The sequence below is a fragment of the Daldinia vernicosa genome, assembly GCF_022497035.1.
Source record: "Daldinia vernicosa strain CBS 139.73 unplaced genomic scaffold F5Y00scaffold_58, whole genome shotgun sequence".
NCBI classification, from domain to species: Eukaryota; Fungi; Ascomycota; class Sordariomycetes; order Xylariales; family Hypoxylaceae; genus Daldinia; species Daldinia vernicosa.
In genome coordinates, this window is record NW_025953974.1 from 43169 (window position 1) to 68312 (window position 25144).

At 47.9% G+C, this 25144-nt stretch overlaps 7 protein-coding genes and 1 non-coding gene across 8 annotated transcripts; 2 read left to right on the forward strand and 6 right to left on the reverse strand.

Annotated features, from left to right (window-relative positions):
* F5Y00DRAFT_t137 lies at nt 1-97 on the forward strand. Its single transcript has one exon. It is a non-coding gene; the product is annotated as a tRNA-Thr (tRNA).
* Nucleotides 98-874: 777 nt separating this feature from the next.
* On the reverse strand, nt 875-4325 carry F5Y00DRAFT_265688 (uncharacterized protein; the record flags this gene model as incomplete). The annotated part of the gene is made up of 4 exons (XM_048011822.1): nt 875-1179; nt 1246-2680; nt 2735-4028; nt 4264-4325. 4 exons carry the CDS (start codon nt 4323-4325, stop codon nt 875-877), a joined length of 3096 nt encoding a protein of 1031 aa, XP_047861213.1.
* Nucleotides 4326-5065: 740 nt separating this feature from the next.
* On the reverse strand, nt 5066-9709 carry F5Y00DRAFT_171042 (uncharacterized protein). Its single transcript, XM_048004859.1, has 4 exons — nt 9145-9709; nt 8370-9079; nt 8025-8309; nt 5066-7965 (listed from the first exon to the last, which is right to left on the reverse strand). Exons 1-4 carry the CDS (start codon nt 9179-9181, stop codon nt 5353-5355), a joined length of 3645 nt encoding a protein of 1214 aa, XP_047861214.1. The 5' UTR covers nt 9182-9709; the 3' UTR covers nt 5066-5352.
* Nucleotides 9710-9969: 260 nt separating this feature from the next.
* Nucleotides 9970-14249, reverse strand: F5Y00DRAFT_246541 (uncharacterized protein). The gene is made up of 2 exons (XM_048009176.1): nt 13623-14249; nt 9970-13375 (listed from the first exon to the last, which is right to left on the reverse strand). The coding sequence occupies exons 1-2, from the start codon at nt 13633-13635 to the stop codon at nt 10431-10433; spliced, it is 2958 nt and encodes a 985-aa protein (XP_047861215.1). The 5' UTR covers nt 13636-14249; the 3' UTR covers nt 9970-10430.
* Nucleotides 14250-15291: 1042 nt separating this feature from the next.
* Nucleotides 15292-17498, forward strand: F5Y00DRAFT_246545 (FMN-linked oxidoreductase). The gene is made up of 2 exons (XM_048009177.1): nt 15292-16095; nt 16170-17498. Exons 1-2 carry the CDS (start codon nt 15924-15926, stop codon nt 17282-17284), a joined length of 1287 nt encoding a protein of 428 aa, XP_047861216.1. The 5' UTR covers nt 15292-15923; the 3' UTR covers nt 17285-17498.
* F5Y00DRAFT_246546 (protein phosphatase methylesterase) lies at nt 17499-19204 on the reverse strand. Its single transcript, XM_048009178.1, has 3 exons — nt 18719-19204; nt 17835-18661; nt 17499-17759 (listed from the first exon to the last, which is right to left on the reverse strand). The coding sequence occupies exons 1-3, from the start codon at nt 18922-18924 to the stop codon at nt 17593-17595; spliced, it is 1200 nt and encodes a 399-aa protein (XP_047861217.1). The 5' UTR covers nt 18925-19204; the 3' UTR covers nt 17499-17592.
* Nucleotides 19205-20034: 830 nt separating this feature from the next.
* On the reverse strand, nt 20035-21037 carry F5Y00DRAFT_171116 (GINS complex, Sld5 component). Its single transcript, XM_048004860.1, has 3 exons — nt 20723-21037; nt 20480-20660; nt 20035-20408 (listed from the first exon to the last, which is right to left on the reverse strand). Exons 1-3 carry the CDS (start codon nt 20845-20847, stop codon nt 20049-20051), a joined length of 666 nt encoding a protein of 221 aa, XP_047861218.1. The 5' UTR covers nt 20848-21037; the 3' UTR covers nt 20035-20048.
* Nucleotides 21038-21390: 353 nt separating this feature from the next.
* Nucleotides 21391-24967, reverse strand: F5Y00DRAFT_246559 (uncharacterized protein). Its single transcript, XM_048009179.1, has 9 exons — nt 24230-24967; nt 24100-24153; nt 23108-24019; nt 23020-23047; nt 22965-22970; nt 22884-22911; nt 22729-22833; nt 21740-22674; nt 21391-21687 (listed from the first exon to the last, which is right to left on the reverse strand). Exons 1-9 carry the CDS (start codon nt 24289-24291, stop codon nt 21601-21603), a joined length of 2217 nt encoding a protein of 738 aa, XP_047861219.1. The 5' UTR covers nt 24292-24967; the 3' UTR covers nt 21391-21600.
* Between the last annotated feature and the right edge of the window lie 177 nt (nt 24968-25144).

Below are 25144 nucleotides of genomic sequence, written 5' to 3' on the forward strand. Positions count from 1 at the left end.
GCCCGCTTGGCACAGCGGTAATGCGCCTCACTAGTACTGTCCAAGTACTACTAAGGAAGCTATGAGGAGATGACTGGTTCGACTCCAGTAGTGGGCAATTCTTTTTAACATTTTTGTCAACTTTATCTTTATTTATTATTCATTTTTACAATTCCGGGATGCAAGAGGATCAAATCGAAATGTCACTGTGCTTGCGTTAATTACCAAGCCCAGATAGATAGACAGGCGTATGCATAGTATATAGCCTAGGATTATAGGTTGTGATCCTTTAAAAGGATGGGAAACGTTCGATCCTCCTAATTACGAGATATTGGTTGGATTAACTATCTCTTTTCTTATTGTGTAAAGCGCATCGAACTCGACAGTAACGACAGTGATTAACTAACATACATGCAATTGGGTCCAAAAAAACAACGACGTATCTAACTGTGCTAGTTAGTTATCTGCAAACTGAAACTGAATTTCCATGCTTCCTACAAACGTCATTATGGGGGTACAAGTACAATTTTCTACATCCTTCAAACAAAGAGCAAAAGCGATCTCCAATAGTTGCAAAAGTGTCATTCTGTCTGTCCAATTCCTTCGTTCCAACTCATAAGACCGCCAAAGTCCATCCAACATAACAGGAACACGCATAGGTGTGTGTGTGTGTGTGTGTGTGGTCAGGTCAGGTCAGATGCTATCGACAGGTGGTGATATTACGATCGAATCTTCGTCTTTGCCAGCATAGGCATAATATCCGAACAGAACAAGTGTATTAGTTGGCCATCAATTGTTGATGTGCGAGTGTGCAAGTGTGCGAGTGCAAACGGGGCAACAGTGGGTTGATTGCTGATTAGTTTCATAACAGTGACAGTAAAGTCCAAAGTTTCTTTTAGTGTCGCGAAGAGAGGTGATTATGCCATCCTCCGCTAGTGGTAGACTGGTTGTAGTCAAACATGCTGGGCGGCATATTCTCCGTCGAGTGTCCTGTATGGCCGGCCATGGAGGATGTAGGGTCCGGGGGCATCGGGTCGAATGAGCTGCCAGATTCTCTCTCATCGAAGTGGTACATAGTATTCTTGTGTCGTTCTCTTGGAGTATCACGTCGACCGGATCGATCGGATCGTTGCCAGGTATCATGGTACGACGGTGGCATCCAGTTGCGGGAACCACCTCCATTGTTCTGCTTGAAGGTTCCTGCGCATAGGGTTAGTTATTCATTCTAGTTCACGGGAAGTCAACATCATTTTGTCATAAGCTTACGGAATGTTTTCGCAGACCCATTTTGGTCGACATCCTCGCCCGTCTCCGAAGTCTCAGCTAGTTGGTAAGTAACGGTCGAAGTATCGGCAGTGGCGCAATTCTGCTCTTCGCTGGAACGAAGAGACTCTACGGAGATCTCAGTGCGAGTCACAAAGGTGGGAATAAAAAAGGAGGAGGTACGAGATTTACCCCAGTTACCACCCGTCAAGTCGTCAAAGAGTTTACCGGCAGATGCCAGTTCTTCCTCGGCCAAGTTTCGCGCACTATTTTCAGCCCAGTCCTCATCTTCCTCGCCCCCTCCCCAGTAATCGTCCGTGAAAACTGGGATAGAGGCCGTGTTGTCATACGGTAAATCCGTCGAAGTCGGTGTCGACGGCCATGTGGGAGTATCTGGCGTGTCTGGCTCGGCTTCCGTTGTACGGCCTACATGTCCTTGGAACTCTTGGCGTGCTTCGGGTTTATCTTGATAGCGGTCGATTCGTTCGCGACTGGAATATCCATGCCAACCAAGTCCTGATCCTCCAGCGGGTTGCTCAAAGTCGGGCATCGCGCTTAAATTCGGCCTCTCTCGGCCATGGTTATAGGTCTTGGGTCCTCTATCGTAAACAGGCCTATTTTCTTTAGCCGAATCATAACCCTCGCGGGCTGGCCATTGAGCACGAGGACTTTTGTCGTCAAAGGTAGAGTATTTGTTCTTGAACTCCTGGACTTCCTTGAGAAAGCTGAGACGCTCGAAATCATCATCTATATTCTTATACACCTTATCACGAGCCTCGCTCTCTAGGGAAGCAGCTTCCGATAACGTGGGAATGCCCCCTGCGGAGACTTTGGGGACAGTCTCAGAAACTGATTTGGGAACATTCGGTCGTGGAACTCTAGTGCGTCTCTTTGGCGAGGCGGTAGTTAGAGATGGGACCTCAATGCCGCTGCCGTAGATTCTACCGGGACCTTCATGTTGGCCAAGTCCTGAAGTCGTCTCCGCCGATCCCTTGGGTTCGCGATTGGCCGTCGTGTTGTAACTCTTAGTATGAGCAGCATTCCTCAAAGTAGATCTGCCATCCTCATCCGGGGAACTCTCTCGACGATCCCGAGACGTCTTAAGTTTAGAAGTAGACGAATTGATATTAACCTTGTGTCGGGTTTCTTTATCGGATGATGCCACACGCTTGTTTCGATGGCGATATTCCCTGGAACTTGGGATAGGAATAGGCGCTGAGACGCTGAAATCCGACTCTTCTCCTGAGGATACTGGCAAAGGCAGCTCCATATCATCTGCTCGACTAGCCTTTTGGGATGGGATCATTGATGTTAGATTAAGGCGTGCCGGTCTTCTCTTCAGCTTACGGCTACGCCAGGTCTTTGCATCCATTGGCTTATCTTCGCGGATGGTTCCAGCGGTCTCGTAGCTAGCGTGACGTAGAGGTTCACGGGTATTCTATAGGCCATCATCAGTATTTCAACTACTCCCAGGGTAAAATATCCGACTTACGTTGCTCATAAGAGCATCAAGATCCGCAGTATCGTTATCCTTGAGAGCACGGTGGAGGCATTTGCGGCAATAGTCTCGGGTCGGTATTTCGCCCCTCTTCAACGGATGTGCTCGTTGATATCCCCTAGACCGCTTCTTTCCACAAGCTGCGCAAATATGGACATGCTGTATATACTTGCTAATTTCCTCTATTGCTATTGCTCCCTTCTGTTTCTTGCCTTCGTCATTTCTTGCCTCTTGTACTTGAGATTTCATAGTTGCACTATAATGCTCCTCGAACTCCTTAGCTTCGCTAGGGATGAATCTTGCAGTGCTGGCGCTGCTTGAGGCTGCTTTGCTGCTCTCGCCAGGCGATAAGTTTGCCGGGGGCGTTGTAGGTGCTACTGGTGAAAGCGGAAAAGCAGGAAAGGGAACCTGCATGGATCCGGGGACTGGGAAAGCAGGAGACTTAGGTTCTGGATACAGAGCGGTATACTGATGAGGTTGAAAGTACGAATGCACTGCCGTAGACTGAGGAGCCATGTATACCGGGGGTTGTGCATATTGGGTGGTTGGTGCCGCACCAGGAGACTGTCTCTGTCCTAGACTTCGTAGGCCGCCGTAGTCAGGTAGTTGCGTAGAGGTAGCATATACTCGAGGGTTAGTAGGTAGAGCAGCCGAAGGACCTTGGACAGGCTCCATAGTCAATGTGCCATTACCATTGGCTTTCATATTCCAAAATGAAGTTGGCGATAGTGGAGAAACAGGTGTATGCAGTGAAGATACCATAGGGATTTGCTGTGTTGGAAGACTAGAGTTCACAGGCATCTGGTTTGCATCTCTTGCTCCAGATACTTTGTCGTGGTATGTATTACCATTGCGCGGGCTCTCTTCGACACGATAGATGCGTTCGGGAGTAGAGACTGAAGCAGATCGAAGTCTACTTCTACGCACTGTTCCAACTGGAGAGGCTCCATATTCGCGAGCTTGGTTGTTGTTATTGAATGAAGTTTGTGGCGTGCGAGGCTGACTCGGAGGTGAAGGTGAAGTAAAGCCTGAGTTTGGAGAGTAGAAGCTCCTACAGCGACGAGCCCGCTTCTCTACATCTGCACGAGATGAGCTACCGATGTTTTGGCCAAAAAGGTCAATTCCAAAGTCCTCTGGTAGTTTGTCATGCTTCTTGCGAGCCAACGCAGGCTTTCCACCCTTGGTCTTGGTGATATAGATGCCACTGGATCCAGGCGGGCAGACGTCGTTGTCAACGTCGTTGTATCCTTGTTGCGATCCTAACTGCTCTGATTGAGAGCTGCCGCCCCTATTGTCGTGTCAGTAAGAGTTATGTGTGATAGGTGTGGAGTGAAGAAGTAGTAGGTTAGAATGCATTTATACGCAAAAGCTTAGTATTAATAGTGTTTGTGCGTTAGGCCGAGGTGATAGGGGGATAGTATGTTCCAAGACCGGTCCTTGACTAGTTCAGATAACCCGAAGATCGTCTCTCAGAAATACCTAGGCGCGGTTGTGTTTAGAGTAGGAAACAACAAAATACTTACCCAGAAGGCCGTCGCCCACCCGGCGAAAACACCTTGAACGAGGCCATAGGCGCAGGTAGCATTAAAGCCCAATCAGCGTATTACCAGCACAAATCCATCTAAGCAGACGGCGCCGTGCAAGAAAAAAAGAAAAAGAAAAAATGATTGGCAAGTATGTCGAAATCGGGTGGAGGGTGTAATAGCCGTCAAACAGACATGTTGTGGTGCGTGTGTAGAAAGGTAAATAAATAACAGCGGGGGCCGAGGCAACAAGGTTGGAGATAAAAGCAGGAGTTTCGCTGCCGGTACGTATTTCACTTCAAGTTTCCTCGGCAACAAAGGGCAATTAAATTATTCATCTCAGGCAGACAAATGTGATTAAGTTTGTATTGCCGCAAGTTTATTTCGTTATCGCTACTTCCTTTACGGCAACTACGGTTGAGGGTACCCGTGCTTATCATCACCGTCTCTCCTTTGCGGCTGCCTGTAACTTTGACGTGTCGATTTCCGGATAGAAGGATAGAAACCCGCAAGTAAACCCGCAAGTATTTACCCTAGGTACATACATATATCCTTCATACACGTACCTGACCTAGTGAGAAGCCCGAGACTGCACAGCTATACTAAGTACCTAAGTCAACTTGAAGCTGGTAAGAACTTTCTTAATGAATAATTGTAATTAATTAAGATATTCGTCGAGCAGCACTCCCCAAACGGAGGGACTTGGACCATGTAAATATACCTAATTTAACACATACCATCCTTCTAGGAGTCCCGCGCCGTATAAGCTCTTTATGAGCTCCCCAAGGTATATAAAGTATGCGTGTACATGTCCCTCTATGTCCTTTCCCATCATCGCATACCTATATGGATCATACCTACACGGACGATGATACTATAAATACTCTCCCATTTCCAAATTAAGAGGGGGCCTTCCCGTTGAAGGTGCATAAACTTGGCACTATAGTTTAAGCTAGACTTCTATAAGTGCGGAAGACGACATTGGGGTATAGCCTCTTGTATCTGACATATTCAGCTATGTCGAGAGCGTATATTCCTTCATTAGTGAGATGCAGCAGATAATTGTAAGGGCGCCGAGGTGGATATACGCTAGTTATATCCACTGCTCTGTATTAACGAGGAGGGTATAGTATGCAGTACTTGAGGCATCGCCCTCACCGTTGAGGGAGTTGAGCTGGCCGGTGAAGACATGCGAGAAGCACGCGAAGCAAGGACCCTCACCGCATGGGCACGTTTATGTTCGAAAACCCGGCTGCGCTCTACTTCTTCGTCCATGCTTTGCATCCTCATTTCCTGATCGCGCTGTGCTTCGGTCTTGATTCTATCATAGCGAAGCGTAGTCACAGCTTTAGGCCAGAGACGATCAAGTTTGCGAGCCTGGAGCTCGGGCACGCACGTCGGAGGCTCGTTTGCCGGTCTAAGCCCTGATGATCCTCCCCAGTAGCATTCGAATGTAACTTTTGCCTGACTGTGAATGTTGTCGGATCCCCAGAAGACTATAGTGTCCCTGTGGTACAGCTTCATCCAGTATTTACAAGCGGCCGTGCTATCCTTTGGCTCATTGGCCTGCAAAGGAATGTTATTGATTCGTATCCCATTTGTCGCCTTGGTTGATATATAAAATGCGAATGAATCCGGTTCAGGCGAAGCTCGCATCGTACGGCTATTCACTGGCCGAGCTGGATCCCACGGACGGAAATCGCCCAAAGAAGCAGCATAGCCGTCTCTCCATAACATGATTCTGAATGCATTCTTAGGAACCTTGGACTCAACGACTGGCTCGTAAACAACCGTGTTGTTAGGATCCCGTCCCCACGACATCACGGGGTCGTTTAGACGGATCGATATTCCCGACACTAATGATCCTTCGGCTGAGTAAAAGGCTGCAACCGCTTGCGGTAGCTCCGGGGCTTGCGTTGGTGGTATGGTTTGAGTTTCTGGTGGTAACGTATCTGGAATCGACTCAGAGTCATCATCGACGGGAGTCGAAGCCTTGTGGGGCATGGGCAAACCATGCATCTCATCAGCAAACCGACTATCCCGCTTAAGTAGAGCTGGTCGTAATACTAGAACCCTTCCTGTATCCCTGGGAGGGTTCCGGTTGCGCGTGGGTGGGAAGTGCCTCATTGCGAGGTCCCAAAGGCGCGATTTCCTCGGACCAAACTCTTCATTTCTCTTCTGAGCAGCGAGCTCGAATGCGTTGAACTGGAGATGAGTCATCTCAGGATAATCTAAATGCCATGTGTGTTTGTTTGAACTATCCCAAAATGTTGTCTTAGGTAGTGGATAGTCGATTTGGCGACCCGATTCGTTCTTCACAACCTGGGGGACGCAAGCAAGCAAGCGCAGCTCATCTTCTTCGGTCTCGGAAGTATCAATATCGCCTAATGATTTGAGTCTCTTAAATGATGGCTTTATCCAAGCCTCGGCCGTCTCATACTCGTCGCTAGTATCGTAACCGGGTTTTCTTTTACTCGTAGTTAAGTCGGTAGTCCTTGACCGGAGGTTCGGGTCACCATTGGCTAGTGACTTCACGTTCAAGTTTCCAAGAATCGAAGAGGCACCACCGAGACTTTGGGAATGTGCACCTAGTACAATACTTTCCGAGTTACTCCGCAATGGGTCTCTGCTGGGTGATAGGACACCGTTACTTATACGACCTTTTTGCCTCGGGGTAGAAAGATTCTCGGATTCTTCGAAACTATCGAGAATCTCGGTCTCTAGTGCCTCGGGTTCTCTGAAATTTGTGTCTGAGACTGGGAGATTTAGATGATCCTCTCCGATGGCACCAGAACTACCCAATATCGAATTATTCACTTCTCCAAACAGTCGATTCGGGCGTTCTTGTCCAAATGTGTAATTTTCCTTTTCTGATTCATATTCGACGGAAAAATCAGGCTCCGGTTCCCTAAAGGCGTCGTCGGTAAACTGAGCCGTTTGCCTATCGTCAAGACTAAGCTGCGAGGCCGCCTGTCCTAAGTCCTTGTCGTCAGATGCCACGCTGACAGAGCTTGTTTCCCCTACAATCCATGGATGATTTTGTAGTTCCAGAATAGTCGCCCTGGTTTCTGGTCTTACATGTATCATCCTTAGTAGAAAATGAATACCATTGCTAGTTATACCAGCCCGTGATAAGGGAGTGATGTTAAGCGGTATCTTAATGATATGGTCGAGCAGCTCCGTGTATGTGACCCCGTTCTTAACAGGAAAAGGAGGACTGCCGGTGAGAGCATAGAATAAAACACCCCCGAGGGACCATATGTCTACTGCATGGTCGTATCTCTCCCTATCGACCTGTCTCTGGTTGTTTCTCTGCGTTCGCCTGCCAGTATCATCATAAGATGAATATTCGCTGTACACTTCAGGAGCGCAGTATAGAAGTGTTCCACAGAAGGTCTTAAGGAAAGTCTGTTCGGTATCAATCATTTTGGACAAGCCAAAATCCGTTAACTTGACCACGAGGGGACTCGTCGAGTGTATTAAAATATTGTCAGGCTTTACGTCGCGGTGAGTAATCTTATTTTCGTGGAGATACCCAAGTGCATCAAGCAGCTGTTCGGCCATAATTTTAACATAAGGCTCTGCTATTGGGCCGTGATCTAGAATATATTTGCCCAGATCACCACCTGGAACAAATTCCATAATGATGAAGAACTGGTGTGCATCCCAATCGAAATGCTCGATATATTGGACGATATTTTCCTAGCTCTTGGTTAGATTGGATCGGAGGAACCCGGATTGGATGAAGAGAGTGGACTTACGTGGTGAACCTTTTGCATAATCTTCATCTCATTTTCGACTTTCTGATCTAGGACGCCATTCTTCATAAACTTGCGCTTGTCTAGCTCTTTCGCCGCATATGGCGAGCCGTCATATTTTGAAGTAACCTTGTGGACAGTAGCGAAAGCCCCCTTCCCGATCACACCTACGCGTGCATACTTCTCACCACCGCGCCATTCACGAGGCAGGCGCGGATGGCTTTGCGTAGTCTCCCAAGGCTCATCTTTGGCGCCGGTTCTGTTCCGCGGAGGTGGAAAAAGGTTAACCTATTCGGAATCAGTATCGACGTATGTAATATGATTCAACATTCGGGGACGCTGTCTTACATGGCCACTTGGTCCGGGAACGATAGTCCTGTTGGCATCATCATCCTGCCCCTGAGCTCTCCGTAGATAGGCACCGAGTTTTCTTTTATATGCCACTTCGTGGTCACCATCGCGACGGGGAATGCGCACGAGGAAGACAAGATCCTTGGAAGTGTCATGCATAACAATCTTGATGGTAGATCCACTATCCAGAGTCCTCTTAGTCGGATTGTTCTGACTTGGCTTCTGGGGATCAGCCCGCTTTCGAAGCAATTTGCCATCTACGACAGTGCCATTTGTCGATTGGTCTTCCAACATGACAGTACCATACTTATTAGCAAATATGCGAAAATGAATATTGCTAAGCCTCCTGCTCGGGTCGTAGTCAAAGCAAAGATCACACCGCGCTCGATTGCGACCGAAGGTAAATCCTAGACGTGGATCCTTGAGAACCGACGACAATTTGATTACGAGGGCGTGGTCGCCAATCCATCGGGTTCGTCCAAAGTCCTGAGCATCGTCTTCTAGGTATAGGTCTGAGTCTATGGCATCGGCGGTGTACCTCCCAGCAGTATGATGGGCGTATTCGGACGAGGACGCGATCCTCTGAACTTCGCGGCTGGCGCTGTCGGAATTAGGATAGAGTAGACATATTATATCGGATATATCGTCGTCTGAGAAGCCCGAGTTCTGCTTCCCAAACCTCCTAGGATCTAGGGCATTCTGAGTAGCTACAAATGAATGAATCAGAGACTATTGCTAATGATATGGGCTACACAACAATGCGGAAACTGACCTGGTTGGGTAGCCTGCGAGTCGTCATTTGGATCCATTGGGAGTATTGAGAATGCGCAGGTGCTGGCCCTTAGGAATGGTTGTTCACACCGACTGCGCGAAACACAGTCCAGGCAGCCGGTTCGCAATTATTACGTTGAAACTCCCAGGCCGAACAACTCACTCGAAAGCCTTCGTATATAGCAGGCCGTAGTCATTCAGAGGAAACTCGATTGCATTTTAGGCGACGAGGTTAAATAGGTATTTTTATGGTTGCGCCGTGGGTTGTTATAGATTGCGAGCTAGCTGTGAATCAAAACATTCGACTGTGAACGTTTTACATACAAGTCTAACTCGGTTTGATATGTACACTTAGAGATTTGGATGAGTATGACAAATTGGTTGTAATGGCAACGTTAGCGCTGGTCAGATGAGATGTAAAACAGAACCTCGAGGAAAGGGTTGAGGTAACAGGTATCACAGGGACTCGATAGAAAGATTTAAGATAAAAGGTCAAAAGTGCACGACAGCCTCAGGCGAATGCACGCGGCAGGTAGCATCAAGTGCGGCTGTCCACTCAACCAGAAGACGCAGTAGGCAACCCACCTTGAATCCACCTGGCACCCACTTACCTTAGGGATTTACCCCACAGGGGATTATTTACTATTCTTCTGGAATAGGTTATGCGGCCAATCGTTTGCCGTTTGTATGTACGTACATACATATGTAGTACATAGGTACCTACATGTATGTAGAAGTCGGGTAGGCCCGCCTAGCGACATCTGCCACCTTAGGTACTACCTACACCCTACACTACCGAGCCGCTGTTCTGAAAGTTGAAGAAGATGTTGAAGTTTTAAAATACGGGTGTAATGTTTCCACCCGTCTCTTCGTTATTATATTGATGCTAATACCCTAAGCTATCTAGGTACCTAAAGCAAACGCTTAAATTAGAACTCAACATCTCAGGTAAATTCCATGGGACCGTCCGAAGTCATACGCCACCCGGTGACATCAATCCAGCTGACTTTATGAGGCAAAGTTAACAAACCCCTGTTCGGGGCATAGATAATTACCTAAAATAATGATATGCTTATTAGTCAAATAGACAAACGTACTCGAAGCCGATCATGGCATCGGAATCCGTTTTATGCAACTATTACTATATATGTATAAATTTTTTTCCGATCTCCTGTATATGCCCATTATAGGTCAATATTCGAACCACGCATGCTTCTGCCTCAAGAAAAAGATAAATCCCGTTTCCCTAGGAAAGAAGTAAATATCGTAAATCGTAATCTAGCAAAATCAGAAAAAGCCCTTCTTTTTCTTCGGCTTTCTCTCCATGTCCTTTAGGATATCATCAAAAGTGCTTCCTCCTACAGAGCCCTGCCTCGAACTATTCCGCGAATCCTGAGGTAGTTGGATAGGGGAACCTGGGAGACCATGTAGATTGCCCGATGATCTGCTACGGCTCATCATGGTACTGACTGGCCGTGGAGCCGGAGACGGGCCCCTGGCACTAGAGATTCGCGATCCCAGCATCGAAAAGTCATCTTCAGGCATCGGGATAGGTTCAAGCCCGAAAGCTACACTACTTCGGTAATTAGGGTTCCTACCGCCTGGCGAACCAGTTCTCTGTCTGAGTGCTAGACCAGGAGGGCCACTTTGGGGAGAGTCGCTTCGGTTGACTAGAGGCGGCGGGCTTGCTGAGATGCCCGGATCCATATCGGCAAAAACGGCCTGTGGCGGTGGCAGTGGTGACAGGTTTTCTTGTTGTATCATAGGACCGATGTCTTCTCCAACCTCCCAGCGTTTAGCTACTAGCCAGCAGTGGCTACGGTGGTAGATGCCCTCAATACTAAACTCTACGGCATCGGTTGAAAGCTCAACCAAGCCACCTCCACCGGCCACTTCATACCATCTCTTGCGCACCGCCGGCGCATCTTCTATCCATGGCGCCTGACCCTTTGGTGGCTGACAGAGGAAGTATTCGACGCCTTCCGTGAACTGTAGACCGGGGGCGTCCACCACCAACATCGGAAGCGACTGGATAATAACGTATAGGAATAGCCAGTAGCCGAGACGTTGGTCTGCCATTTCCGCGGCCGTTTTGCCCTTGGCTTCTTTGATTTCAAACTCCTTGAACTCATTAAGAAACGGGATGTCCAACTTGTATGTCTCGAAGTCGTAGGCCTTGTTCAAGATCAAGAGAGTCTGGTATTCCTGCAAGTTATTGCCTAACCGGGCTTGTTCCTTAGCAGAGAGCTCGTAAAAGTTCTCCTGAACACTAGTCATGTCAGGCAACTTGGGAAGATCGAATGGAATTGGAGGGAGTACAGGAGGCGAGGATTGATCAAATTCCGTAAGGACCCTGCGCATAGCCGACAGGTGGGGATTCTTATGGCTCGTAGTCTCATCTGCATTTTGGTCGATCACTCGTGTTGTCAGCGATTCGCGGTCAACGAGCAGGTCGTATAGCGCGCAGAAGTCCGAGTACATTATCTTCAAAACCTGCCTATTCAAACCACTCTCGGTAAATGGGTTTTTCTTGCTGCGGGCCTTTGGTGGCCAACTCCCAAAAGTAGATTTGTAATAGTTAAGGGTAAATTGTCTTATGCGGCCGAAAGATCTCCTCCAGGTATGATATTTGACATCCTTGTATTCTGAACGGGACGTCGAGTTGGCGACCCCAGAAAACAAGGCCGGAAATTCGAACGACTCTAGCCTATTATTGACTCCGTTTTGGCGATTTACCAGTTCGATATACGCGCGTTCCAGTCGTTCGCGAGTGGTGATAGAAATTTGTTCCCACAACGGCGAATTCAAGTCTTTAATCGCCGAGTATTTGCCCACAGCATGAGTAAACGCTTCGTTGTAGAGGGCCATTGAGCGCATCCGTTCGCCTAGAATGAGCGATTCTATCGTTTTCTCCCTGCTATGTCTCACATCCGCAAGGCCCATCTGGTCCATGAAAAAGCTAAAGCTCATTTCAACAGCATCTCCAAAAGTCGATCCATCAGCGTTTGTGAACTCGAATTCTTTGAGTAGGCTGGATATGTTGATGAAGACGCTGAAGAGCGTTGGCTGTTCCTTGGTACACACTAGCGGCTGGCCGGTCAAAAACGCAAACATATTCCGGATCGATATCAGTCGCTCCATGTCTGCTTGTGACCTATTTCCTGGATCGGACATAGAAACAGGAAGATAGAGACGCGACTCCCCATACACATCTGGTTCAGACAATGTGGGTGACTGAACTCTTCGTGTTGCATCATCGACGGACAGACTATCTCGACCGGTAAAACTGCGGGCACGACTCCTTCCTGAGCCGGTGGGCGATGTCATCTCGGCTTCCATAAGATCGACAAAGACCAGAGAATAATCCACGACAAATGAAGGGACTTTGAAAGAAGCATTTCCGCCGCTTCCCTTAGCATCCAGGTAAACCAACACATTTCCATTCTCGTTCCACAACTCGGGGACCTTTTCTCCGTCCGCAAGGAATGATGTATTGTAATCCGTATTCTGCCCAAGTATCCATGCCGCTGATGTATGAACTGTCTTCGTTAGGCTCCGCGAATGCGACCTTGACCTTGCCCCTGGTAGCCAACTTCTTCTTAAGCGCCCTCGCCGTTCCGCCTCTCGCGTCGGACTTTCGGCTCCATTACTCGACCCTGGACGGGATACAGCTGGTGCGGCCGCTGCAGAGACCGTCAGATTCCCCGAACCCGAACCCGGGGCCGGTCTTGTAACAGGTGGCTGGGCAGACACACTTCGGACCCTAGATTCAGGGGTCGGCGAACCCGGTTGTGGTACTCCTAAATTGGTTTGAGAATTTGATGTTTTATGACTGCCACTTGCAACAGAGCTACTTCGCCGTCTCTGGTCTTTCCTGAGCCGTGGGGATGACTTGGTTTCGAAGAAATGAAAAGTCGAGTTTCGTTGAGGAGCGGAAAATGTGTCATCGGCATCAGATGACGGTGCCTTGTCCGTCACCGGCGCGGCTTTCTGTAACTTCTTCGGAGCAGAACTCGTGGCATCATTTTCGGAGGAGTCTCTACCGTCGGTTGGAATGGACTGGGGTGTAGCGGTGTTGTCGGAGAGGTCATTTGAATTTGATCTTGAAGAACCGTCTCTTGACTCTTCAAGTGACCCTGTCCCCAGCGGTAGGCTCGGTAGGCTCGGGGGCCTGTCTTTGACAGGGGACTGATCGGGTAGCGGTTTACGATGAAAAGCTCCCGTAGGAGAGTCTGGAGATTGAAGACTGATTAGTGACGGAAAGAAGGATGACAAGCGGTCGAGCCGCGACCTTGCAGAGAACATTTAGGCTAAGCCTTTAGTGTTCTCAGATTGGTGCGATGAATCAAGGTTTGCCACAATCTTGTAGCTTGAAGGTCCGTCCTCGTTTAGTAGCTTTTGATCTTGATCGCTATTTTCGGGAGGACTGGTGACTCGAAGGAAGGGGAAAGAAGTATAAATGGATGCCTGTCCACTCACTTGTAGAAGCCATTGTTTGGTCTGTGAATGAAAATGAACAAGCACAAGCACAGCCCTTTTCTTCGGACAGGGTGCGCAAAGCCAAGGTACCTAGGTATCCCAAGGTAATCCGCGGATGGGGGATGGGATGGAAACGGAGTAGGTACTTTGTGTCTTAGGTTTCAACCTAGTAACCACTCCTGCTACTCTTACTGTACAACAGGTATGGGGATCCACCAGCTAAGATTAATAAGAATATCCGTTCAACAACGGTTCAACGCTCGGAGAAGTAGGGCGTGCGGCGGTTCTAGTGTAAAGTGACGAGTCCCGGATGCGTGGACTCGATAGTGCGGAACGCCTCGCGTCGGTGGATAATTTTGGTTCTGGGGAGGGATTTCCTTATTCCCTGAGTCCCTAGATTGTTTTAGTTTTTTTAGAATATTTTAGAATAGATCCAGAAAAAAAAAGAATTCCTATTTAAATTTTATCATTCCCATCCAAGACAATGGGAAAAAGAATAAGGGTTTGGATGATTGTTATGCAATAATATGCTGTAGCTCATACAAATTTGATACGTAGGATTTTGTTATATATATCTCCAATATCGCCTTGGAGGAAGGTTGAAAAACGTTAACACGGTACTGCACATGTTTTGGGGAGGGGTGACGTCGGCTGCTTCTGTATGTAGTGGAACCCCGTGCCTACATAACAAGAGGTAATTACTACCCTGATTTCGTGATTCCTACCTTACCCTTAGTGGTACTGCACGAGTACGAGGTAGAGTACGTACCTCACTTATACGGATCTACTTCATGTACCTAACATAAGCGCATGTTGACCACCAATTTGACTATGCATCAATTTGTCCACCAAACAAGGGCAGACTTATCCCTATTAGTGTAACTAAAGGCGCATATATGTTAATGTTACGTACAACATTGAATAAGTCCCTCAAAAATTTTAGTTGCCTTACGTGTAGCTGCGCGCTACGTACCCGATATACGTATACAATGTAGGTAGGTACGCATTTTGAGCTGACTCTTCCATCATAAGATCCTAGAGCTCAGCTGTGCAAATTTGTCATATGTTATTAGGTAGGTGCCACTTGCAACTAATCTCCCTGACGGGCTACTCTTATCCCCGGCCCCGACTTCAATGTAGATATGCATGTGCGAATTCAGCGCAAATGGACGGGATTCGGTTCGGTTGAACAGGTCTTCTCGACTCTATTAAAGCAACAACAACAAACGAATGGTTTGGCGACGGTCTAGAAGTATTTGTACTTCTCCCACCTTTAGCTGAAAAATCCAATGACGTATGTCTACGAGAAAAAGTCCTGCAGGGACGGGCTGCTAACGCCAGAGGCTGACGTGAGACTTTAAGGGGAGATTTACGTGGGTGAATAACAACAAAGAAAAAAAAGACAACAATAGCTACGACTTTGAATTATATACTTACGCTTACAGCGTCGACGATATAATAAAGCAAGTATTTGGTGAGTTTAAGGTGTTGTGAGTTCAATTCTGTATAAGGCTGCATGTCAGATTCATGTTCAGGAACGATTACCAGATTTCGGGCCGTGGCGAAAACCTTGATCTGGTCCCGTAATCTATTCTTAGCATCGGTAAAAGTGTCATAGGGATAATAGATGTAACATAAATACATATATAAATCCCGACGACCACAATGTCTTTAACCCCCTTACATACACCTCCTAAGTCAGCACAAATAATTGGTATCTCCCTCGTAAGGCTATTACAAAGGAGTAAGCGATACGGACATTTGGTAGGCTACACAGGTGACACGACATAATTTACAAATAGACCCATTCGTATTATAACTACCTAGTTCTTCCGATCAGTCAGTATAGTATGACCGGTATGGGTAGTTAGGGTAGTATTGAGTGTACTTCGAATAACGGTTCTAGAAAAGTGCTAAAACACCGATCCCAGCTTACACAAAAACGCCAAGTAAAAAAGAAAGAAAAAAGAAAAAAAGGAGCAAAACACATGTCTGTACATGCGGCTTTTCCATCTGTTTAAACTACATCGCATATCAGATTCTCATCGCAGGATAGAACAGATCTGAAGAACTCTATGTTAGCAAAATACAATATTAAAACCTTAATGAGTTTAAATTCTTTGTACACTGCCTAGGTATCAGATAATCGGTACCTGAATGCCGATTTAGATTCTAGATATTGGATTAGATAAGATTAGATAGATTCCCGAAACTTTCCCATTACATTCCAACCTTTTAACCTTCTCCCACCTCGATCGTTTGTGGTGATCTGATCGCTTCCCATTCGTTCCACCGCTTGACATGTCATGGTTCCGTAACGCAATCCGCAGCATGGCGTCCGAAATGAAGAAGGTTCCTATTCCTCGCAACGGCGTCGACTACCGGGGTAAAATTGTTCTTGCGCCGATGGTTCGTTCGGGAGAGCTGCCCTCTAGACTCACGGCTCTACACTACGGCGCTGATTTAGTATGGGGTGCGTTTCTCATAACTTCTCTTCGTTAGATTCTCTATGATACGGGTTCAACCCCGCTAACTCGTATTACGCAGGCCCCGAGACGGTAGATAGATCCCTAATCGGAACGACGAGGCGCTTCAACCCCGAGACTAAAACCATCGAATGGACGAGGAAGCCGTCGCATGGCAACCAAACCCCACCAACCGACGTAAAAGACAGCCTAATCTTCCGAATCCACCCAGAGAAGGAAGGCAAGAAATTAATCTTCCAAATCGGTACTTCGAACGCAGACCTAGCAGTCCAAGCAGCGCGCCTCGTCGCCGCCGACGTCGCGGGTATCGACGTGAACGCCGGGTGCCCCAAACCCTTCAGCACGCACGACGGCATGGGCGCCGCTCTGCTGCGCACCCCCGACAAACTCGTCGGTATTCTAGAGGCGCTAGTCCAGAACATCACACCCGAGTTCGAGATCGGGATCAGCGTAAAAATCCGGATCCTGGAGACCGCCGCGGAGACGGAAGCGCTGGTTAGAAGGCTCGTTGCGACGGGGATAACAGGGCTAACAGTGCACTGCCGAACGACTCCCATGCGACCCAGGGAGCGCGCCATCCGCGGTCAATTACGCATGATCGCCGACGTATGCCACGAAGCTGGTGTCGCATGCCTAATGAACGGGGACGTAGAAACCCGAGACCAAGCGCTCTCTCTAATCCACGAATACGGTGTCGACGGCGCCATGATCGCGACACAAGCCGAGAAGAATCCCAGCTGCTTCCGGAGCGCAGCAGACGGTGGCATATTACCATGGAACGAGGTTGTGGAGCAGTACATCCGGTACGCGCTCGAGGTGGAGAACAAATTTGGCAACACCAAATTCCTACTCTGTCAGCTCATCCCGGGAAAACAGCCCGCCTACCGTAATATCAGCACCTGCAAGAGCTACACCAAAGTTTGCGAGTTGCTTGGCTACGAACACCTGATGGAGCGAGCCCGCGAGGTCGATGTCAACCTAGATATTAACCCGGACAACGCGGGAAAGAAAGACAAGAAAGCCAACAACAGTGCGCTCGCCGCGGGGGGTAACATGGCTGAGTCGCGAGCGAAGCCCCAAGCTAAGAAGGGTTTGGCAGAACGGGGTGTAAACGCGCAGACAGAAGCGCAGTCGGCCTCGGCGAAGCCGTTTGGGGGTATGGCGGTGCCTGTTTAAAGTGGATTGTGGATTGCATCGTAGGAGTTGATGGAAATGGCATTTAAAGGCGTCGAAATAAGCATATACCCCTTTTTGGCTCTAGGGGTGAGGGGGTGAAAGGCATTTGCATGGACATCTACTGGTTCACGGTTTAGGTTAGCCTTGCGAAAAATACAGGCTTAGTGACAATTGGGATGGCTAAGAGTATAGGAACGCGTAGTTATAGCGAGATTAAAAGTCATAATGACGAGTGCTTCAAGATATTTATTCAGCCAATTCAAACATTTACAACCCTTCATCCACCTTTTTTATTCACGACTCGTTACCTAAACTTTCTTGCCTTGTTTGATTAAATCGGACACTTTCGGGGGTAACACTAATGCAGTCCTATCGTTGCGCTTGTGGAAGTCTACGAGAGATATCGCGATCTTTTCGGGCAAGTCTTCATGTATGAAATGCCCTGCCTCGGGAAATACCTGCAGGGCATATTTTCCTGCCGTAGGAAACACGTCAGCTCTGTACAACTTCTTCTTCGGACGCGAATGTTGCAACCAAAGGGGGCACGAACCTTGCATTTGACCGATTGTTAACTCGGTGTCTAATCTGTCCGTGCCTGCGAGGAGCAATAACTTTCCGCCTCTCGCGCTCAGGAACTTCTGGCTTAGCCCTGTGAACCAATTCTCCCAGAATGGCTCCGTCGCCCCGAGATCCGTCCTCCATTTCCAGGGTCTCGGATCACCCGGGGTTCCACTTAGTTTCAGCAAGGATGGGACGCTGGTACGGGCGGAGAGGGAGTTCCGAATTGTTCTCGATTTAAGATGCCAGTCGATCCCTTCTTCTAAGGTTGTGAAACCAGTCGGTCGTGTAGAGAGATAAGTGTTCATGCTCTTCAAAGCATCAACGGCTGAGCCCTCGACTACGTCAAGGACAACATATCCTAGTAATGAACTACCAAGCTTTCCCGTCTTGGCCACTTCTGTGACAACCGCACCTCCCAATGAGTGTCCGACTAAGATAATGGGTGGTAACTCTGACCATTTCATTTCCTTCTGTGTTAGCAGTATGGTTGAGAGCAGGTCCGCAGCAAAGACCTCTAGGCTCAGACCGATTGCTCGGTTGTCCGGAGGTGTCGTTGTTAAGCCATGACCACGCGCGTCGAGGGATAGGATGCCAGCCGACGGAAGGCGTTTCCGAATCTCATCCCCGACTAGAGCGAAAGAAAGACCGGACGAACCAGCACCATGGTGCATGATAAACAAAGGGCCCTTTCCAACAGGAGACGTTAGGTAGGCATGGATGGTAGGGTCTGTAGGGCTACTTGGATCGTGGAGGAACAGTTCCCGCTGGAAATAAGTAGTCCAGGGGATCTGCTGGAGAGATCGTCCTCTCGGCGCGCTGTGTACCAGAATCAGCTGCCGTGGAAATGAGCGCATACGGGTTGAGAGGAACTACCCCTGTGGTCTGGCAAATAAGTTCTGGCTTGGGGAAGGGATGACAGTTCCCGTGGAAGAAGCTGAGGATGCCGAGGACGAATCATCGTCTGGGTGTTCTGGAAGCTCGGGAACCTGGTCAGCCTCATCTTCGTCCCGTTCATCGAAACTCTCGGCAGGTAAAGCGGCTAGGCGGTTCTTGGCCCAAGCCCTCTGAAGGTTACTCATTATGAAGCGGCTGCAGCTAGGTGGGTAGTTGGCTGCCCAATGGTCGCATGAAAATGAAATAAGACGGCGATCAAGTATATGCAGGTCATAATATGGGTCAACTCAAATGACTGCAATTATTCTGTCTGAACCTAGGCACCATGCCCACTCAAGTAAATAGGGAGGATCTATGTACTTGAAGAAATGGGTAATGATAAGAACGGTTGCTAGTGAGGTATGTATGATAGATGTGATACGAAGTAGAGGTTGATATGTAAAACAAAGGAGTTATCCCACTTCTCTTAGTGGGGGGAGGGTAGCCAATCTAATGGTCCCACTACCGTTTGACATCACTCTTTTCTCCACTACTATGTATTGTATCAATCAGTACCATGTACCTATGAGAGGTAGTTAGGCAACTTCAGCCTAAGCCTTATTACATAATGATTTATATATTGGTCCTTCCATCTTCTAATGTATGCTGTTTATGATTTCTTCTTATGAATCTCTTTGTTCATTTAATCTACCATTACGTCACCCAGCAGTGATATTCGTTGAGTCTTTTAAAATTAAATAAAACGCGCATAAATCTGTATAAGCTTGCTACAAAATATCCAATAACGAATAGCTCTTAAAGGATTTAGATAATATAAATGCCTCATATTGGTTTCCTAGCCAGCAACTTCTTAGGACATTAACTTAAAGGTGACATCGGTAACTGATACGGCTGGGCATACTATATACATTTCATCCTTATCCAGACCAGCACCTTGGGTATCTAAATGGACAACAACAAACCGAGTTTATCAGCAGTCAAAGCTCCGTGGCCCAAGTTCCTAAGAAATAGATCCATGAGTACCTTCCTAGTCACCCTTCAACGCAGCTATGTCCCTAAACACCGCGATATCTCGCGGGATCGACGTTCTTTATGAAGCGGCAAGATGACCGTTTAAGGCCACCCATACTTTCGTCTTGTAGACTATACACCGGATTCCTGATGAAAGTAATACCACGCGGATCGTTCACGGTTGTGATGGCCACTCTGACCGTAGCCTTAGGGACAATGCCACGAGAAGCTTCCAAGGCGACCGTCGAATCGTCTACGGCGAAGTGGTGACAGAGAAAATTGGCAAGACAGGCCAGCTTCATACTATCTCAGCCACGCCCGAATCAACCAACTTCCTTGCATCCGACCACCTTAGAATAACAATATCGCCATTCTTACCATCCATCGCGCCATCCTCGTCTGTGCCCCGCCCTTCGACACGCGTATCTCCTAGTAAGCGGATAAACACAGCCGTATCGAGGTCCGGTGTATCTATCATGCTAATATTCCCAGCCGTATCGTTAAGATTCTGTAGCGGTGCCGGGAACGACGATAAGAACGAGGAGAGATAATGATTGTGGAGAAGAGCCTGGTGCCGAGTGGCATATGCGAGTTCAGGCGGTGAAAGACGAGCCCGGATGACGGGGTTGGAAAGGTAGTGTAGGGTATGCTTGTCGATCTGGCAGATAGACATACATACATACATGATTAACATAAGACCCAAGTGATAATTACGGGTATATGACTCACTTTGGCTATACGGGCTCTCAAGTAACTCCGCACCAAGTACTTATACCTCTCAAGCTCGGTCTGTATAACGATCAAAGCAAAGTTGGTCTTAGGATCCATATCGCCTGTCATTTCCTCGATTTTCTCGATCTGCTGCTTAATACGTTCGTTTATGCGCTCGAATAAGCCGTCGATCGGCCAACTATAAGACGGAAAGGGCTGTCAGTGTCGAATCATGAGGGATCCGGCGACGGCGCGGCATACTCGAGTAGCTCGGGTGAAGACCTCTCTGCGACCCAGGCGCGTGTTAACGCTTGTAAGTCGCGTGTGTCTTCAGGGATAGAATCGAATGTAGGATCGACCTCTCGTAATATGTCGTCGATATCCATTGCTAACGGTAGTCTTCTTATAGTCTTGGTATTTGTTTAGTGGAAGAGATCCGTGTATTTGCGTATATCCTCCTATAACGTTATAGGTCAATCGCGCTATATTAAAGAACTCACAGCGCGTATCTGTCGGGCGTTGATAATGAAAGTGATAGTAGTGGGGTAAATTTAACCCCACTGTACTACCTACTGTGCAGTACTTACATAGTATTGATTAGGTACCTATCAGTGCTTCCATGGCACTGGTTTCCACCATGCATCCCCTAGTTTGTGCCAAGAATGTTAATATAGCGGAACGTTGCCTGCCAAGATAAGCCAAGCCGGCTCTATTCCGAGCCTCATATTTCCCACGTAGATTCCCAGATACGCCAGGATGAACTCAATATACTCCAGCATGAAATAATATAACACTCTAATCCACAGTTGTATTCACTATAATGATAGTTGAGTATACGAGTTATAATCTCTTCGAAGGTGGACCTCTAGCGCCAGTGGGAGGCCTACAACTTATGACTTAGACAGGAAATAGAAACCATACTCATTTCCTGGCATTTCAAATGGTTTTATATTGCTAAGCTACTCGTTAATGATTTGAAACCGTTCCACCGCGGTGAACCTCCTCCTTTATAACGTATAATCAAGACTACGGTTGGCTTCATATACAACCATTCCTGTCTGATAGATTCAAACCTACAAAAGTGTTATTCTGCAAGTATAATAATAGGCATTATACTCCTTTCTCGGTAGTCGAAAACATTATCCAATAAATTCCGTGCTTACCAACGTCTCCCATGGCCTCTGCGTTTCCCATACTTTTTGCATGAGCCGGCGTGCATTATGAATCTAAAAGGCTGTCAGAAGTAGCCACTTAGGAGAGTAAACTCATCAAGCTTACCTGCGTCATCCCGTGATTCTCGGCTGTCATGAATCGCTTGAGTACTAGAGTCCTCTGTCCTTCATCAATAGCATCACATCCCGCGGTAAACATTGGAAACAGGAGGCAAGATTCTGCTGTCCCGCCCGGTCGAATACGGTCGAAGCAGTCGATGATCTTCTGTACTGCAACCTGGACGGACTTGTCTTCGGTTGGCTTCCCCATGATCCTGCGGTAGAGATGGACGAGCCCGGCCCAGTGAAAAGCTTCGTTCGTTGCCTCCATCTCCCGCCTATCCCACTTCTCTACATCCCCTTTCTTGTGTATGTGCTTGCAAGGCACCGGCAACTGGACCATGCTGTCCTTAATAGCTTCTTCAATCCTCGAGGCCTGCTCCAATACTTCGTCGCTTGGTTCCCACTCTTGTCTCACATCAAGGTCGTCACCGATGCGCTCGGTATCACACTTCCTAGCCAGGTCAGCAATCTTGGCAAGAAGGTAGATGCATCGTGTAGTGAAGCCCATGATGCAGTCTATCTCATCATAGCCATCTATAATGTCATCTACTTCGTAATCGAATATCCAGGTCGATGATGAGTCTTTCGGTCCCCCGCTAAGGCTTCCTATAACGTCAAGATATGCAGCCCAGCTCCATAAGAAAGAGCAGACCGGATCGTGGCGAAAGTTCGACTGGAATCCGCGAAGGCCACCTGGGCGTGCAGTTATGAGTTCTCTCGCAAGGCCTAGATGCCGTTGCCACGGCATATCATATCCGAATACCCTTGGTGAGATTATCTCGAGCGAAGCTAACATAATAGCCGTTGCGAGGTTCGCATCTGAGAAATTCTTGTCTGGGTCGTTCAGATCCTGCCTTAAGGCTGGAAATACGTTGTCAACCCAGGTGGCAATCCGAATCGTAGGCTCCGGGTGATTCAAAACGCGTGCTCTATGCGAAGCTATGTGTCTAATTTAGTAAGAGTTTAGCTACTTAGAGAAGTTGCCATCCTTACCAGAATATGCTAGTAGAAGTGCCAAGAGGTTATCATTCTTGACGGCCATCTGCGGGAGTATTGTCCGAAAGGGATTGGCATGTGGATCATCATAAGGAACAAGAACTACTTAGAGATTTAGTTTGTGGTTGACTAAGACAGGAAGGTTTGCTTACCTCGAGCGGTATGGTTCAAGAAATGATGCTAGTTTACAGGATATAAGTTAAGGCCCCATTGAATTGAATAATATAACTCACGAAGTACTGTCGACTATTAGATATGGCGCAGAGATCTTGGGACGGCGCTACTTACAAGAAGATTCATAGGGTTATCAATTAACCTGGCGAAATGTCAATACTCACTAGGGGGTTTGAACTTGTGGTTGACGGCTCTGACTTACTGTGTGGGAAGCGGCTCAAGGCTGCGAGGAATATATATCGAAACAGGCCTTGAATAATATCCACCCTCTTCTTCAATAAACTCATTAGTCTCGACCCCGAACCCAAATTCGGTCCAGACCAGATCATCGATCGGTTCAAGAGGGGTATCCAAAAATTCGCGCTGTAGTAACGGCGATGAACCACTGATGGCGATCATGTCTTCATTCTTGCCCAGGTCACGATCCGGAAACCCACGGTCAATGCCGTAATAGGTTGCTTCTGTTGACACACGCGTTCGAGTATCTATTGGTGGTAGGCTGGCCCTTACTCGACTGGCACTCTCGTCTTGTAAAGCTTGAGGACCCGGAGGTATCGACAAAAGTGAATTTACGGAAAGTCTCCGGCTAGCGTGACGTTGATCATCATCGCTGTATGTAGACGATGTTGTAGGGGTTAGAGGAGAAGCAGACGTTAGGCCAGAGCCAACTGTAAACCTGAAGGATGCCACACTCGAGTCTAAGGTCGAGCTGGCCGCTGAGTTGTGCCTCTGTTCAATCGGGTGCGCTGATTGGGGATCAGGAGTATGAAGATGAAGATCCGACGCCAGCTTTGCGCGCTTGCTGGCAGGCAATGATTCCGTATCGCCGATAGTCCTGGATGATGGATTGTCTAAAGGAACTGCTATCTGGGAAAGTGATCTATTACGGTCGAGCTTCGGCTGACTTTGTGGACCGGTTAGGGGCTCAAGCCTTCTCGTTCCTGGGTTGTCAGATGAAGGATATTGGTGCACCAGCTTGAATCCTCTGGCAGGCAAAGGCGGCGATAAGACTTCCTGGCTGAAATCTAGCACACCGGGCTCCGGCCGCTTTCCCCTTCGGCCTTCCCAGTTCAAACGGATGCTATAGTCACATTTTTCACCTGTTCTTTGACAGCTTTAATCAAGAACCGTTAGCTGTTATAGACTCTTGTAGAGGGAGATATCTAAGATGGAATATAAATAGAAATAGTTTACTTTAAACAATGGGGCCGCTCCTCGCCGCATTTGATCTTACGGTTTTTACACGGCCTGGTGAGAGAGTCAGCATAATAGCATAGCAGCATAGCAGGAGGAAGGGCTGAATAGTGAAGGATGATATACATACCAACATCCATTTCGACTTCGCCTTTTCGGTTCTGGTGCGCCGGGTCTTTTCGGACGTGGCATTATACGCCGGCGACTCTTACTTACGGTGAGTGGCCTAAGTATGGGAAATTGTACGAGCACAATATCCCTCGTTCCGACAGCGACCGCGGCGCATATTCGACATGCAGGACTCTCGGTTTGAGAGGCAGCTATTAACTGGGAAGGATTGTTACACGGCTCGCTGACCAATGCAGGACAATAGGAAGGATGAGATGGCACAGTTGCAGTCCAGTTATAATCCCGAGAAGTCGGTTGCGAGGAGAATACCAAATACCTTTCGTGATGGTGGTGGGAGGGCGACTTTATGATCGATCCGGGGTTGGGATTGGGAATGGGGAATGGGGATTGATATTATATAGCTCTTTGCCTTAAAACACTCTTCCTTGCAGGAAGTGACAGGCAATGACGAATATACTAGGCCTTGCTAACACCCTTTTCTCTCTTTCTTTCTCTCTATCTCTGGTCTAGGGATGCGTGAAAGATAAGGCCAAGACTAGGTACAGTAGGAAAGCCAACGGAACGACTGGGGATGATTGACCAGAGGGATATGGTAAGCGCACATTCTGCAAGACCCCGGGAATGCGAGTCCCGGAATCCCATACGATGACTGGAATTGGTCAAGTCCCTCTGCACTGGAACCGGGGATGATCACGTAGACTGCAATGTGGTAGGAGGACAAGGGCCCCGACGGCTCGGCTTCCAAAGAAAAAAGGTTAGTGTACGTGTGTTACAGTATAGAAATAATTAATTATATACTGTATATAATACACCACAAGTGCTACCCCGCTTTCCGCTCTCGCATAATTAAGCAACGTTAACTGGCTGCTATTTCTCTCAAACTCTTAGGGCAGGTATAATAAGATGGGGGTTATAT

Bases quoted from the DNA above. Each gene is read 5' to 3' on its own strand.
- F5Y00DRAFT_171042 (XM_048004859.1), bottom strand. From the start codon at position 9,181: ATGGATCCAAATGACGACTCGCAGGCTACCCAACCAG. The intron at 9,080-9,144 runs GTCAGTTTCCGC...ATTCATTTGTAG, and splicing joins CTCGCAGGCTACCCAACCAG to CTACTCAGAATGCCCTAGAT. The intron at 8,310-8,369 runs GTAAGACAGCGT...GATTCCGAATAG, and splicing joins TTCCCGGACCAAGTGGCCAT to GTTAACCTTTTTCCACCTCC.
- F5Y00DRAFT_246545 (XM_048009177.1), top strand. From the start codon at position 15,924: ATGTCATGGTTCCGTAACGCAATCCGCAGCATGGCGTCCGAAATGAAG. The intron at 16,096-16,169 runs GTGCGTTTCTCA...CGTATTACGCAG, and splicing joins CGGCGCTGATTTAGTATGGG to GCCCCGAGACGGTAGATAGA.
- F5Y00DRAFT_246546 (XM_048009178.1), bottom strand. From the start codon at position 18,924: ATGAGTAACCTTCAGAGGGCTTGGGCCAAGAACCGCCTAGCCGCTTTA. The intron at 18,662-18,718 runs GTAGTTCCTCTC...TCTGGTACACAG, and splicing joins TTATTTGCCAGACCACAGGG to CGCGCCGAGAGGACGATCTC. The intron at 17,760-17,834 runs GTTCGTGCCCCC...TTCCTACGGCAG, and splicing joins AACAATCGGTCAAATGCAAG to GAAAATATGCCCTGCAGGTA.
- F5Y00DRAFT_171116 (XM_048004860.1), bottom strand. From the start codon at position 20,847: ATGGATATCGACGACATATTACGAGAGGTCGATCCTACATTCGATTCT. The intron at 20,661-20,722 runs GTATGCCGCGCC...TCCGTCTTATAG, and splicing joins TCTTCACCCGAGCTACTCGA to TTGGCCGATCGACGGCTTAT. The intron at 20,409-20,479 runs GTGAGTCATATA...TCTATCTGCCAG, and splicing joins TGAGAGCCCGTATAGCCAAA to ATCGACAAGCATACCCTACA.
- F5Y00DRAFT_246559 (XM_048009179.1), bottom strand. From the start codon at position 24,291: ATGCCACGTCCGAAAAGACCCGGCGCACCAGAACCGAAAAGGCGAAGT. The intron at 24,020-24,099 runs GTAAACTATTTC...TCTTGATTAAAG, and splicing joins GAGCGGCCCCATTGTTTAAA to CTGTCAAAGAACAGGTGAAA. The intron at 22,834-22,883 runs GTAAGCAAACCT...ATCTCTAAGTAG, and splicing joins CTTGAACCATACCGCTCGAG to TTCTTGTTCCTTATGATGAT.